General features: G+C 47.6%; 1 protein-coding gene across 3 annotated transcripts in view; it reads left to right on the forward strand.

The window, feature by feature from the left end:
- The window catches only part of Smoc1 (SPARC related modular calcium binding 1), a 156,921-nt gene that overhangs the window by 106,858 nt on the left and 34,640 nt on the right, over positions 1–15,423 (forward strand). For 2 of the 3 annotated variants that reach the window (XM_026780667.1, XM_026780672.1), the window contains exons 5-6: positions 658–705; positions 14,693–14,782. In XM_026780667.1, coding sequence (XP_026636468.1) covers positions 658–705; positions 14,693–14,782 — 138 coding nt within the window. The remainder of the gene's footprint in view (positions 1–657; positions 706–14,692; positions 14,783–15,423) is intronic. The other variant, XM_005343288.3, reaches the window with a different exon arrangement.

The raw sequence follows: 15,423 nt of genomic DNA on the forward strand, positions 1-15,423 counted from the left end.
AGGCAGGCGCCACAGAGCCAGCCCTGGATGATGCGGGCACGCGGTATCGCAGAAGAGATGGGGCAAACGTTTGGCCAGCATACAGGTTGCCCCCCTCCTTGAAGAACAGGCCTTGTCTAGAAAATTGTTTCCATGCCTCAGACTGTTTGGCCCATTCAGTACAATTGGGCCAACAATTTTCTACTTAACGCAGATGGAAAATTGCCGATTTCCTGCCCTGACCAGCAAGGGGTGTCAATCATGGGCATTTTCAGTAAGAGGGGGTCTCACCAGTTGGTCCTGGTGACTGGATATGGGTCAGAGCACAGAGCTGGTGAGGAGAGGAGGTGCACAGGGGTGTGTAAGTGGAGGGCAAACACTGGAATGTTTGAGTTACATGGATGTTGAATTTTGTAAAAACCTGGTCAAGATTGGTTCCAGGGAACCTGGGAATCATAGTTCATCTCAAAACAGTCTGGGTTATCAGTGACATTGACGTTAAACAAACCCCACTTGACATGCATGTGCACACTAACTTTGTATATAATATCCCCGGTGTGTATACAATACATATATACATGACCATGTGCTCATGACATCAGGCTTTGCCAAGTGTTTGACGGAAACCAACCACAGTGCGATCTGAATGTTGTGCTTCTGTTTCCTCTCTCGTCCAAGGTCCAGTCACCGACAAGCCCTTGAGCCAGGGCAATTCAGGAAGAAAAGGTGAGTGGAGTTCCATGCTTCGTCTAAATGTTTGCTTCGAAAGCCAGTGTGAGCAGGGGTTCTTAGCTGAGAGAGAAGGAGCCTGGGGTGACAAAGAAACGCGTTTCACGTTTCCAGTGCCCTTCCTGAAGCACTAGAGGTAAGGAGGGCCCAGACAGTGGTGATGACCCAGCTGTCACTGTTTCTGAGGAAGGAGCAAGAGTGTGGGGCACAGAGCTGGATAGGGACCCTTATGGGAGCGCCCCATGGATCTCTGCTCTCTGGGAAGTTCTGTTGGCCAACTACCAACAGATCCAGCATTCATTCGAAGAGGAGGATCAAGGTAGGGTACTCGTGTCCTCTCCTGACATTTTCCTTGATGGTGTGTTCTAGTACATACATCTAGAGTCTCTTCCTGAAGACCAGGCTGACTTCATGGGTATGCAGCCAATTTTCTTGTCCTTAAATTCTTAACCATGTTGCTTTGATGGCAAGAGGGTGGTAGTGTGTACACGGACCAAGGAGACACATATCCCATGAGTGTCTGCTGCCTTGGTGGTGGCGTGCACATGGGCCAAGGAGACACATGTCCTCTGGGTGTTGGTTGCCAGACCTTGTTATCTCAAAGCATCATGTAGTTTGTAAGATGTTTACAATTTGGCTTCCATAGCAAGCTTAAGGGTTTGACTCTTTTGTTTAAACCTAGAAGAACACTAAACAGCAAATTAAACGCTACTATTGCAAGTTGAGAGAGAAGAGAGAAAGAGAGACTTTGGTAGAGAGGGGGTAGAGAGCTTTCTGTTTTAAACTTCTAATGACAATTTTACCCTCTCCTTTTAACAAGGGCCCACATTTTTCTTTGAGTTGGCTTCATCTATTTTATACAGCTAGTATTTGTCTGGGGGCTGTTTAGTGGACCCTGGCCTGCAGCCCTGGTCCCTTCTAGCTTGGAAGACATTGAGGCCCAGGGCTCAGAACTGCTGCTCCTGAGATAGTGCACACAGCAGTTTTGTCATATGTGCAGGTGCTGTCAAGTTCCCTTCTACCTCAGGCTGAAGTGGGGGCTTCCCATCTCATCTATGCTCTGGAAGCTGCGTGCTCCCTAGAGTCCCTCAGTGGGGAGGGTACTGTGAGCCAGTGTGCAGTTCACCGTGTGGCACACAGAGGCAAGGGCAGCCACTGGCTTCTACCGCTGCACAGAGGGTGGGAGTTAAGGATCAGAGAAGCTGTTGTCCTGCGTTGTGGTCCTCCGAGAAGGGGAAGGTGGTATCACCACTGACTAAAACAATGGGCTCACAGGTGGGTGGCTTCTCTTCCCCTGAAGAAGGAATGTGGGAAGAAGGGAGCAGATACCTTGCCTGGTCCTTCCCAGAGCTGGGGATGCAACCGGGGCTGCTGTGGTGGAACAGTGGGCATGGGGGTAGGGATGTCTCTGTAGAGACCTGAAGTCACCAGGACTGCCAGTGGCATGTGCTCAGAGGGTTTGGGCATAGGAGCTGCTTTCATTCTGCCTGCCGCAGGATGAAATGCCCCAGGAGCCTCGCGTTTGTTTCTGGGTTGTTTCTGAGGACCTCTTGGCAGAGAAAATCTGTTGACAGGCATGTGAAACTGACCACCCATCAGAACTGATCCTTCCCATTGAAAGGAATGGGGGGAGGTGCAAGGAGCTTATAAAGCCTGCTGTCCAGAACAGCTGCCTGGGAGATAGCAAGGGCTCTCCTACGGGCTGTGGCCTTGCCCTCCACGGGTAACAATGACAGATAGCTCGTGGTCACCCAGGCACCTTTTGAGCCGGCTGGGAGAGGGCAGGTGGACTGCAGATGGCATTTCAGGAGAGAGCAGTGAACACCCTTTGTCCCCTAGGACCAGGGTCAGCCAGCAGATCTGGAGGAGGCATCAGGGTAACGCAAAGAATAAAGCTCCCCCCTAGGGTGGTGGTTCTCAACCTTCCTAATGCTGTGATCCTTTAATACATACTGTTCCTCATGTGGGGGAGACCCCCCCAACCCTAAAGTTATTTCATTGCTACTTCATAACTGTAACTTTGCTACTGTTATGAATGGTAACGTAAATATCTGATATGCAGGCTACCTGATATGCAACCACCAAAGAGGTCACGATCCACAGGGTTGAGAATCGCTCACCTAGTGGGAGAAGTTACTATCAGTTCCCAGTTCTTCGCACCTTGCCTTACTTCCTCCTGCAGGGTTCTGTGGAGGCACAGAACAGGGCAAGTGGCGCGTGAGTGGGGTGTGTTTGGTCCCCCTCTCCTCTGGGATCTGAACTCTGCCCTGGGGTCTCATTTCCCCTCCACTTGGAGGATCAATTTAGGTGCAGGACCCTCTTTCCTTTGTCTGCCATGGGCGTATGGAGAAGGCAAGTTTGGGCCACCTGTCGGAAAGGCCACTTGAAGTCACACCTGCCTAGGAAGGCCGAGTTTGAATGGGGACAGAGTGTGAGAGGGCATTTGTAATATCCTGTGTCGACCTGCAGAGGTTCCTCTTTCAGCTTCACTTAAGAATGGAATGTGCTCTGCGGGGCCGCAGGTGGGACCACACAAAGGCCCCTTGTCTGAGCCCATGCCCACATGTGGCTTCTCCCAGAAGGCATCTCTCTAGAGTTGGGGCTTGCCAGCCAAACGACTTTGGCCCGGCCCCTGGGAGCGTAAGGGGTTTGGTTGGAAAGGAGGTGCGGCCATGGGTCTTTGGGTGTGAGGGATGTGGGTGCGAGGCAGGGATGGGAGAGCTTCTCTCTTCCCCCAAGTCTCTTGCCGTCTTGAATATGCCCCACTGATGGGCTGCGGAGGATCAGTTCTCTCTGCCTGGAAAGGATGAAAAGATGCATTGTGCGACCGACCGCTCCGAGTCTGGTCGCCAGCCAGGAATTAGGCCTTGGAAGGAGAGGAGGAGAAAGGCAGGGTGCAGGGAGCTGGGGGTGAAAGACCAGATAGCATGAGGGAGGGAGGCCAGGCGGCAGCAGGTCACTGCTGCCTGACCAGGCTGGGGGGTCTGGGTTCACAGGTGTGCGGCCCGAGGGAAGAAGTGGGGGAGGGGGCACTGTTATCTTCCCCAGATGCACGTGCTCAAGGAGGGGAGGAGGGTCACAACTTGAGACTATTTACTTAATCCCCTGGAATGTCCCCTCTTCCCTCTGTTCTTTGTACCCCTTGCATTTAACGGACTCCTTTATGGGCACATGTGTGGTAATTAACACATGCGGTGTGGGTCCTGGGCCATGTGTTTGGGTTTCAAATATCCATTGATCTGGGGCAATCCTATCCTGCTGCCCCCTCGGCTTCTCCTCTGGTCCTGGTCCTTGAAGACAGATGGGGGTGGTGTGTGTGTGAGTGTGTGTGAGTATGAGTGTGTGTATGATTGTGTGAGTGTGTGTGAGTGTGTGTGTGAGTGTGTGAGTGTGTGTATGAGTGTGTGAGTGTATGTATGAGTGTGTATGAGTGTGTGAGTGTGTGAGTGTGTATGAGTGTGTGTGTGAGTATGTTAGTGTGTGTGAGTGTGCGTGAGTGTGTGTGTGAGTGTGTGAGTGTGTGTGAATGAGTGTGTGTGTGAGTGTGTGTGTGAGCGTGTGAGTGTGTGAGAGTGTGTGTGAGTGTGTGTGAGTGTGTGAGTGTGTGTGAGTGTGTGTGTGTCTGAGCATTGGTGCACACATGCACTCGTGTGTGTTTTATTGACACCATGGAGGTATATCTGAAGAGAGGACGGGGAGCCCAGGCAGTCCCTCTAGCTCGGAGGCTCTGCTGCTCTAACAGTTGAAGGCTGCCGGGGTTGAGAGATGGATTGGTTTGAGGTTTCCACTGATGCAGTGCAAGTGCAGGTGACTGGGAAGCAGGCTGTGTTTCCTGTCGCCGATTGCTCAGGAGCAGCCTGTGTTGAAGGCTGTGGGCTTTCCCGACATCCCTTTTTGGGGTTGAGATATGAAGAACTGCAGGCGTGCTTGCAGGGGGCTGCCTGGCTGCACCGCCTGTGCGGTACCAGGATGACAATTCTCGGCCTCTCAGAAGGTACTGGGGAGTGAGAAAGGATGGTGGAGGGGAGGACCCCAGACAGCATATGCAAAGTGGCTTTTAGTCGTTCTCAGGAGTGCTGCCAGCCCCTCTCCGCAGCTCAGAATCCCAGAGTCCTTGGAGCTGACACTGCTGTGACAAACAGCAAGTGAAAAACGAGGGTCGTCAGAGAAAACTTTCCAAAATTTTCTCATTTTTCTCTGAGAGGTCTGGCAGTTTGCTATTTAACAAAAGTGATTAAGAGGCAAAACCAAGAAGAATCTCTGCTTAAAATTTCCTTTAGGGAGTTCTGTATTTGTCCAGCCAGTCTCGGAATAGGGTAGAGAGCCCCTCCCAAAGTCCAACTCACCTTTAGTTGGCAGGGAGTTCTCTTTAATCCCTTATTGGCCACTCCACAGTGTGTGCCTTGAGTAAGGAGTGAGTCACATTTATTTCCCCAAGGTCTCTGTCTATGTCTCTATTTTTGGATGCTCTTGTGGAGTCTGGTCTGCAGAATGGTGCCATCCTGGGACCTGTGCCCCTCACGAGGTGGATCAGAATGTACAGCTGGGTGATTTAGGGCAGGGGTTGGTCCCAGGTAGATTGGACACTGCAGCCTTCAGCCTTGGTCTCACGGTTGGGGGCAAGGGCAGTGAGCACACCGGAAGGAGGTGTGCCCCAGTTCCCTAAGCCTGGTTGAGGGATATGTGCATATGATTTTAACCTGTACTGCATTTAAACTTAATAGTGGAGACAAGCAACAATTATCTGCATATACCCACTCTAATACTATCCTGATGAACAGAAAAATGCAATCTCCAATGCAGGGGATGCATGTTGCTGCTGCGTCCTGTGCTCTATGCCACCTTAGCAGAGCTGGGTATGTTAAATGCCAGCTTTGTAGAGCTCAGTTTCAAATGGTGTGCACAAATGAGCATGAATGCCCGTACGCACACAATGCCTGTCTCCTTTCCACAGTTGCCCATTTCCCCTGCTTGGCCCCAGTCTCTGTCCCCTGCCTCATAGCTCGCCCTTACTCCAGACGGCTGAAGGAGTGCCAGACCGAGTCTGAATCCCCGTCAAATCACACCTCCAGGGACTGGAAAGGAATGGGACCTTAGGGATCTGGGAAGGCTTCACAATCGCTTGCGTGTTTGCGTCCTTGGTGATATTAGCAGCTGTTGGTACTTATGAACGCCGCTTTTATTGGGTGAATGTTCATTTGGAGCTTGCTAGGTTGTGTTTGTTGCAGCCACTGAGGCTATAGTCGTGAGTGAAAATGTTCAGAACTCCAGCCTCACTGTGTCGGCTCACCCACATCCGGTCTGTTAGGTTCTCGGCCTTTTGTGATGGAGACGATTTTCAAATGGACTTGGAGCTTCAAGGGACCAGCAGTTTCTAAGTTCTTAGAGCGTGCCACTTCTCCAGGGAAGAGAAGGTGGGTGACATCTTCCAAACAGCTCTGACTGGTAGCTGTTTTTTTTTTTTTTTTTTTATCATTCTGCTGAGAGGGGCAGCCTGGAACGAATAGAGACCATTAACAAATGCTTGCACGCTTTGGCCGATGCTTCTTCCCAGAGCCCCTGCGGTCCAGGTAAGAGAACTCAGGCTAGCGGGAGTAAGTGTGCTTGCTCATTGGTCCAGAGTGAAGTCCAAAGTTGAGAACACGCCCTCAGAGACAGCCAGGAATGAGGCTATGAGCTTGGATGTGTCTCAGGATCATTTCTTTAGTCCCAGCTGAGGGCCACCCAGCTCCCACAGTGACAGCAGATGCACTGTCATTCCCAAGTCTCACTGGGCTGATTCTGTACCTGCGGGAAGGAAGGGATGAGATGCAAAACTGCTTATCATCACACTTCCATGCAAAGGAACGAGATCAGAGTAGATAAAACACTTTATTTTTTTTTAAAGAAAAGGTGACAGAACAATTTTTATCTGCTTTAAGACATAAAACTTTGACAGTTAAGACCGTGTGGTGTTGGTGGAACAGCAGCTAGACCTAAGTGAATGGAGAATAGAGAACCAAGAAATAGCTACACCAAACTAGATGTCTAATGACAAAGACACTTCAGTGCAGGAAGGACAGGTCACCCAGCCAAGGGTACTATAGCAACTGGCATCCACAGACCAAACACACAATAGAAAGACAGAGGCTGGAAAGATGCTGGCTGCTCTTCCAGAGGACCTGAGCTCAGTTCCCAGCACCTGCAGCATTAGGTACCTCTTAACACCAGTAACCCCAGCTTCAGCCAATCAGACACTGTCCTCTGGTCTCTGTGGACACTTGTCCAACACAGACACATGTGTAGATGGCTAATTAAAAATAGAAAAACTCAACAAACAAACAGAAAAACTGGAAAGTTCTTAAAACCTCAACCTAAATGTTCTGCCTTGTAAAAAATTAATTCATAGTGGATCATAGTCTGAACTGGGGAACGGAAAGCTGTAACAACTTTTTAAAGAGTCCTCGTGAGAAATTTTATCATTCAAGATGTGCGGGAATATTTGCAAAGCTTATGCCGGAAGCAGGGCTTGTGTCGAGAACAGCTCTATAAACTCAGCAGATAGAAAAGCTTTCAGTGAATGAGTGGACTGGGTATATGCACAGATGTGTCACCAAAGCAGTCCTGCAGAGGGCTAAGAGCTTGTGGAAGATGGTCAAGGTTATAAGATACACAAGTGTAGACCGCGGTGAGCTGACATGGTTAGAAGGGTTAAGAATGATCCTCATACCAAGTGCTGGCGAGGTGACACCAAAGCTACCTCCCTCCTACACTGCTGGTGAGGACTTGAATAGAACAGTCACAATGGAAGATGCTTGGAAAAATCCTCCCCTCCTCTTCCTCTCCCTCTCCCCATCTCCCCTTCACCTTTCTTTCCTTTGTTCATTTGATAGAATCTAACTATGTAGCTCAGGATGAATCTTTGGCTCATGAGTCTATGGCTTTAGCCTTCTAAGAGCTGGAATTAGAGGTGCAAGCCACCATGCCTACCTGGAAGAAAAAAAAAATCTAAGCATATACTTAACCCTAATTTATCAATTATGTTTCTGACCAATTATTTTAAGGAAATAAAGATCCTTAAGATCCTTAAGATCTTTATTTTAAGGATCCACAAAAATCACCCATATGTAATATATAGCAGCTTTATCTATAATGTCAAAATAGAGACAACCCAAATGTCCTTCGGCAGGTGAAATGAGCCGGGTCACATATGCAGTACAGATGATACTGAGCAGTATATGTAGCAGCAACTCCAGAAGGTCTCGAGGGTACTGTGCAAAGTGTGCTTGTGCAAACACGCATTCGTGCGCACAAAGCTGATTTCAGATCAGATACTATGCAATTCCATCGTTACAACATTCTGGAAATGACAAGACATGATAAGGTGGAGGACAAGTGAGGAGATGTGAGGTGTGGAGGAGAGGAAGCCCATGGTAGCCCTCGAGGTGATGGGATCGTTCTGTATGAGTCTGATGTGACCTGAATCTGTACATGGATAAAATAATTCAGAGCTGCACACGTGCAGACAGGTGCACGGGAAACTGCTGAGGCCTGGATAAGGATGGACCATGCCAATATCAGCTTCTTGATTTTGTGCTATAATCTTGAATGACGTAATTAGTCATCCTTTAGCATCCATACGGGGGTGGGGGGAGCGGGATTGGTTGTAGATCTCCCCTATGTATCCTAGCCTAGATTTGAACTTCTGATCTTCCTGCCTCTCCCTCCCTAGTGCTAGGATACAGGTGTACACAAAAGACTTAGCTTATGCAGTGCTGAGGACCAAACTCAGGGCTTTGTGATGCAAGGCGAGCACTCTACCAGCCGAGCTGCATCCCTAGCCTGTGCTAAAGTCCTCATAGAAACTGGTATATGACGTTGTGTTTACATAAATTTAAGCACATCTTTTCATGACAAAAGTTTTTTAAAAAGTTAGTTCTGAGATCTGTGTGAATCTGGTCTTCAGCTGACTCAGTGTTACAGGTAACTTCTCCTCTGCTTCTTCCTCTGCCTCTTCCTTTCCTTTCTTCTTGTCTGTCTCTCCTATGCATTCTTAGCTAGCCTTGGGATTTTGTTCTTACTCAGAGGGATGCGTGACTTGAGGGTATGGGGAAAATGCTTGTGAAAGCCAGCTTTAAGCTTGTTCTTAAGTTGAAGAGGAAGTGTTTGGGTGGATGGAAACCTCTGTAAATAGACCTCTCACTCTCGAGCAAGTTTGAAGTGCCTAGACACTTTCTGCTTTCATGGGTCAGCACAGGGACAACGTTCATCCATCTTAAAAGAGCACCATTAACCAGGCACCATGCCTCTCCGGAGATGCTGAGGCTAGCCAGCTCTTCACCTTCCCGGTGTGATCTAGGCCAGCTTCCTAAGAGACTTCTGTAATCAGGATGCCCGAAGAAGTCACCTTTACTTCCGTACTGAACCTTGAATCACATAAGTTTGGTGCCTGCACAAGCAAGAACTTCTAGGTATACCAGGCTTTAGTTTATTCCCACAAGAGTTAGACAGTGGTGTAGTCAAAGCAAATAAAGGAGGATTGCAGTAGTTGACGTGGTTTGAGATGAGTTCAGAATCTGAGGGAACTTGGGCTTGTTGAGGAACCTTCCAAATCTCAAGTTGGGGTGGGGGGTGTTGTGGAAGTTGCTGGGTTTTTTTTCTATTTTTTTTTTTTTTTCTGATTGCTCAACACTCCACCTCGGGAAACCCCAAGAGATGCCATTAATACAGATTCCTCCTCTGGCCCCTTTGACACACTTGCTTTTGAAGGACCTGGAAGAGAAAGCTCTTTGTATGTGGTCAGAATAAACTCATTGTACACCCGGACAATTAACTCCTCAATGGACTTGCCAGTCCCTTCAAAGGGCCAGGCCTGCTTCCCTGGATCTCTTGGGCTCTATTCAGTCCCTTAAGCGCACCAATGTTTTGGGGTTTTTATTTTGTTTTGTTTGTTATTCTGAAAAGTCTTTCCTTGAGAATAGTCAGAGCGGATCAACATTGTCTTCAGCCCAGCATTTATCTCCCCTCGCCAGCGAGTGTCAATCAGAAATCAAAAAGCCAAACAGAGGAGGCTTTGAACGGTGTCATCGGGGGTCGAAGTGACTTCCAGCTGTCTGTGCGTGGGCCAGGCGTTCTCGCAGGGGAGGAATTGTGCTGTCACACACACACCCTGTCTTTATAGGCTCCCAGAGCCCATGCAGGGGCTGCACCTGCAAGGACAAGGCGGGAGTGGGGGCTGGGCAACCTTGGAAGGCCAAGGCAGTGGCTCTGGGGCTGGGCAGTTTCCAAAGCAGCTCGCTGCCTCCAAGGCCTGGTTTGTGCTGGAACTTGCTTCTCCTTTCATCTGCCTGATGGCTTCCTCCTTCCTGGCTGATGGTGCAGGTGGGAGGCGGGAAGCCACCTGCCAGAAACTGAGCTCTGTAAGATAGAATCCTGGGATTGTGGTTGCTGGTCCTAACTCACCCTGGAAGAATCCTCTTATTTTTCTTATTTGTCTGTTTATTTTTATTTTCTAATTTGTATTTTTTCTCCCTCTCTATAAGAAATATTATGTTTGAAACCCTCCTCTGTTTGAAACACTGTTTCTCTATCTCTGTCTCTCTCTCCTTAGTCTGGAAGTCATTTTGAAATCAAGGAGAATAAAATCTATTTGAGCTCAGAAACAAAGGAAGGAAGGAAGGAAGGAAGGAAGGAAGGAAGGAAGGAAGGAAGGAAGGAAGGAAGGAATCAAGCAGAATAAGCTCCAGGTATAAAATTATCAATACATAAGTAAACAGAGATTTAGATATATATCTTTAAAATATATGAGTGTGTTATCTTCCTCTCCAATTTAACCAATGACCTAGCTGCTGCCACTGGGTGCTTTTTCCGCTAGTGACTCTGACACCCCCCCCCCATTTTGGCTCAAAGAGCTTTTATTGAAATGTAAGCAGAAAAACAAACAAACAAACACCCCACTCATTCTAAATGTAAAAATCCAGTGAATTTAGCAAATTCCTAGAGTCACTCAAATATTACCAGAGACAATTTCCGTCTCCTCCCTGCACGGGAAGTTCTTATAGTTTATAACTGTTCCCAGCCTCAGACTCAGCATCCATGGAGCTGCTTGCCTTCTAGAGGCACAGGCTTTTGTACATCTGTGCTGTCCAAATGCGTCCTACCATAGGCAGGGGTTACAGCTTGTCTTCCATCTATTGTGTTTTCAAAGGTCATCAGGTGTATATTTTCATGTTTTAGTAGTTATTCCTTTCTATTGCTGAATAGTGTTCCTTTAAATGGGCATATCATAATATGTATGCTTACTGGTTGATAAACACTTGGATTGCTTAAAACTTTGAGACTTTTTGGGTCAGTAAGATGGCTCAGTGGGTAACGGGGTTGCTGCCAAATCTGCAGCCCACGTTCATTTCCCTGGAACTCACATGGTAGAAGGAGGGAACAGACCCCCATAAGTTGTCCTGTGAATTCTACTCGGCCTCATGGCATACATGTGCCTTCCTCTTCCAACAAATACATACATACATACATACATACATACATACATACATATAAAAATCCAAATTAAAAACTTTTATATTTGCTATATTTGAGTAATGCTACTACATTTGTGTACATGTCTTTCCTAGAGCATTTCTCTTTCATAGGTTCCCAGGAGTGGAATTTGGGCCTTGAAAATTTAATTGGTGTTCATTTTTTTAAAAGAAATTGCCAAATTATTCTTCAAAATGGTTGCCCAGTTGTATATTTCCACCAACGGTGAACAAAGAGTTTCATTTTCTCCACTTCCTTGCCAACACTTGTTATTTTCTGTCTTCTATTTTAGCCTTTCCTGGTATTTAGTGGTATTTTTGGGGGTCTTTGGGTTTGTTTGTTTGAGACAGGAATTTGTTGTGTAGCCCTAACTGATCTGAAGCTCACTGTGTAGCACAGGCTGGTCTTGAATGTGTAGTAATTCTTCCACCTTTGCTTTACAAATGCTGGGATTACAAGCAAGTACCTTCATTGTGTCTATTTGTACCTCCTAATGATAAATGACATTGCACATGATTAGTGTGTTAACTATCATCTCTGTGTCTTTGGTGTATATGTGTGTACATGTGTGTACATGTATGTCTGTGTGTGTACGTGTGTGCGTACATGTGTGTGTGAAATGCTTATTAAAATATTCTATTCTGCCAAGGTTTAAAATAAAGTTGTCGTGTTATTGAACTGTAAGGTTTATCTAATTTAAAAACTTTGATAGGATCTTAATTTCACAAATCCAGTCTCAAAAGTAAAGCAATTCAAATAAGAATGTTAGTACGCACGTAGCCGAGGAACTCCTTCAACAGTAGTTTAGGGTTGTGCACACCCACAGAGCGCCGGTGTCCTGACGCCTAGTAGGCAGGCATCTTTCATGTGTAACAGATGATGCGGCTGCCCAGACAGAGTGACGGGTTTAGGTTAGGCCATGTATGGATGTCAACAAGGGCCAGTGTGAGGTCCCCCTTAGGGATCTGGAAGTCCAGTGTGGGGCCTGGTGCTTCTCCAAGGATTGCCAGTAAGCAGAACGGCTGTGGACCTTGGACCCAAGCCTTGAACCTATGTTTATTAAAAAAGAAAACCAAAACGAAAACCTGTGCTTATTTGGTGGGTCAGAAACCAGGTGCCCAGGTGCCCGGAGATGATGGTTGGAAGGTTCTGTTGGATTTGGCGTGGCTTCCTGGCTTTGGGGTGTGCTGGCACCTAGACTTTTCTCACTCCATAAAGCTTTCCATCGGGGCCTCTCTGCACAGAGCAGCTGTGCCTCTTCACCCTCAGTGACCTTACCCAGCAGGAAGACTCAATCTCCTGCCTCAGCTTCATGCTCGGTGGGCTCCCGTGCCGAGGTCTGAGGTTCCCCGGGAAGCCCTCCCTTGTTCTCTGCAGACCTTCTCTGCCGATGGCTAGACCAGGCGCTCAGACCCAGGCTCTCATCTGGATGCCAGGAGAAGGAGGCAGGCTATTTTTAGCTATCTTGCTGCAGACAGAGAGCTAGCTCTCATGTAGACTTTTTAGTGTCTACATCAAATGTGAAATATCACATACCCTGTCGGATCTGAACACTCACTGTTGACTTCTGACATCTTCCTTTGTTAGCTCTAAATGGAGCCACCCTGCACGGAGGGGCTGAGTAAGCTGTGCTGAACTAGTCACACTGAATGCTGCATCTGGCAGAAGTGACCAGACTAAATGTCACTGTGGCTGCCAGGGGACGCCACTCAGTGGCTTGTTGAATTCAATGGAAGGAGGTGTTACTAGAGTCGGGGGAAGTGGTGCTATTTAAAAAAAAAATGACATTTGTAGCTCTGATTGCTGCTTATTCTCCCTCAAAGACTTCTAGATCAGCTTACATCGTTTGATGTAAAAAGATGCGCATTAGGGAATCCAGTTTGAGGCAAATACGATATTTAATGTGTTTAAGTACTGAAGCCTCTTTCTCCTCTGTCTCATTTCTTGGGATGGTTGTCAGATAGTCTGGGTTTGCTTTGGCCCCAGTGAGAGTTGGGTCTTGGTGTCAGCACAGGACAGTGATACCATCACAGGACTGTCAGATTGCTGGCCTCAGTCTCTAGGGAGGGTGTGGGTCTCCAAGGGTTGACACCAGCGAGAGATCTGAATTATTCTCTCCCTCCCTCCTCTGATAAGATCCAGGGATGGGGGGGGGGTCAGGGAAGACACAAGGAGGTGGGACCCTGTTATTACTGGTGGTCTGATTGGTGTCTCATGGATTATCTGAGAGCCGGGGTTCTCTATAAATAGTTAATGCCCAGAGAACGTAGCACATAGCATTCCATTCTAAATGATCTCTGGGGGGTCTTGGTAGGAGAACAATGTGGTGTAATCATCAAACTGACTGAAACAATAGTGCTCAACCTTTCTCTTCCCCTGAGGGAGAAAACAAAGAAAATCTCTAAACTAGTCTTGAGATAGACAGGATAACCCCCTCCTTCTTTACTGGGAGTAGGTGGGTGGGTGGAACAGTGGCTTCTTGGGGACTGAGAAAAAATGTACTCTTTTAACATATATAGTACAAATGGGTGTACACAGCACAAGATTTATTATCTTCTATCCACTAACATTTTTTTAGGAGGTGATTGGAGAAAATGGTCTAAAAATACTCCTTCAAAGGGCAATAATGAAAAATGGTTGCAAAACACATCTCTAAGCTGAGGGTTTTGGGGCTTTGATGAAAGCATAGTCCTGGCAGGTAAATAAACAAAGGCTACGCTAACTCCTGACATATGGAAGTTCCTCTTGCTCTGCAGAAAGAGCTGCCCAGGGTACTGAGTGATAAGCACTGGGACATCGCTCCTGGGAGCATCCCACTCCCATCATTGGTGATAGAAACGTCAAAGGGAGGCCTGGGTGATCTCAGCAATTTCCTGTGTTGTTTCCCTTCCCCTTCACTGACCTGCTGCTGGGAATTTCAGCGTGTGCTGCTTCGCCGTGTAAATGTTCACTGGGCGGCCCTTGACCCTTTAGTGTGCGGGAGAGAGCAGTGCTTTCCAGCACCTCTATTTAAGGCAAGGATGGAGAGGCAGCTAGGAGCCTGGAAGAGAGTAGCACTCTGGTCTAAGCTTTTTAGCCAGGGCCCTTAGGGAAGGTTCTAAACAGCTTGTCTTGTGTAGGAGGATGGGAATTAAAGGGGAGACACCAGGCTCTCGGGCCATAGGGCTGTCAGTGTCAGCCTGCCTAGACAAGGCTCAGGAGTCTTCCCACCCTACTCTGTTAGTGTGGAAGGCTGGAAGACTTCTACAGAATCCTCAGCTTTATGAGACAGGGACCTCCATTGCTGTGAGTCCCAACTCCGTGTGAGTCCCCTGGATGAGCACATACCCGGATTTGCTTTATCGTGTCTCTCTCTGGCTCTGCTTCTCTCCTGGCCTCTTCCTCCTTCCTCTTCCTTTTTTTTTTTTGACCTTGTACAAACCCCAACCAGTCAACAGTTCTGGAGAGTAGATAGCATTTACCTCAATAATGGTAGTCTCTTTTCGTTTCTTTTTAACTCTCAATTCAGATGATGGCTCTAAGCCCACACCCACGATGGAGACCCAACCTGTATTCGACGGCGATGGTAAGCCATCATTTCCTTTCCATTTTTATATGTTTCTTTAACTCTCACTATTATTTTTTCTTTTTTCATTTCAGAATTGGGTAAGATATTAGCTTTACATGTTTGTTTAAGTTCCCATTATCATTTTTTTCTTTTTTGATTGTAATTTTTTTCCCCAGTGTAAGTTGGTTTGTCCCAACCTTTTAAAAAATGCAAAGGCTCCAAGTGACCAGTGCAGAGTCTCTACTTCTGGAACGGCCCTCTGTTCCTCCCAGGCTTCCAGCCTTAGCCCAATGTCCAACAAAAACATGGTTTAGACAGACCCTCAAAGCTGCCAAGACCAGGGAGTCATGGTGAGAAAGGCTGGCGAGGGCAGTCAGTCTTCGGGAGCACGTGACTCAGAACTTAGAACTGCCCACTCTGTGCCTGGGCTGGAGGAGGGGTAAGATGGAGGTATAGGAATGTCTTCCTCCCAGTACAACCACTAGAGAGCTTCATGAACTAAGCCCTAGGTCCTGGTCCTAGAACTAAGTACCGTGATAGATACTTAAGGAAGAAAGAGTTGGCATCGTTCTGGGAAGAGTTGGGAAGACACGGGACTTGAGCTTGCAAGCAGAAAGGAAGAATCAGAGTATTCCAGACAGCAAGGACTGGCCAAGAAC

Source organism: Microtus ochrogaster, chromosome 1 (assembly GCF_000317375.1).
Source record: "Microtus ochrogaster isolate Prairie Vole_2 chromosome 1, MicOch1.0, whole genome shotgun sequence".
Lineage (NCBI taxonomy): Eukaryota > Metazoa > Chordata > Mammalia > Rodentia > Cricetidae > Microtus > Microtus ochrogaster.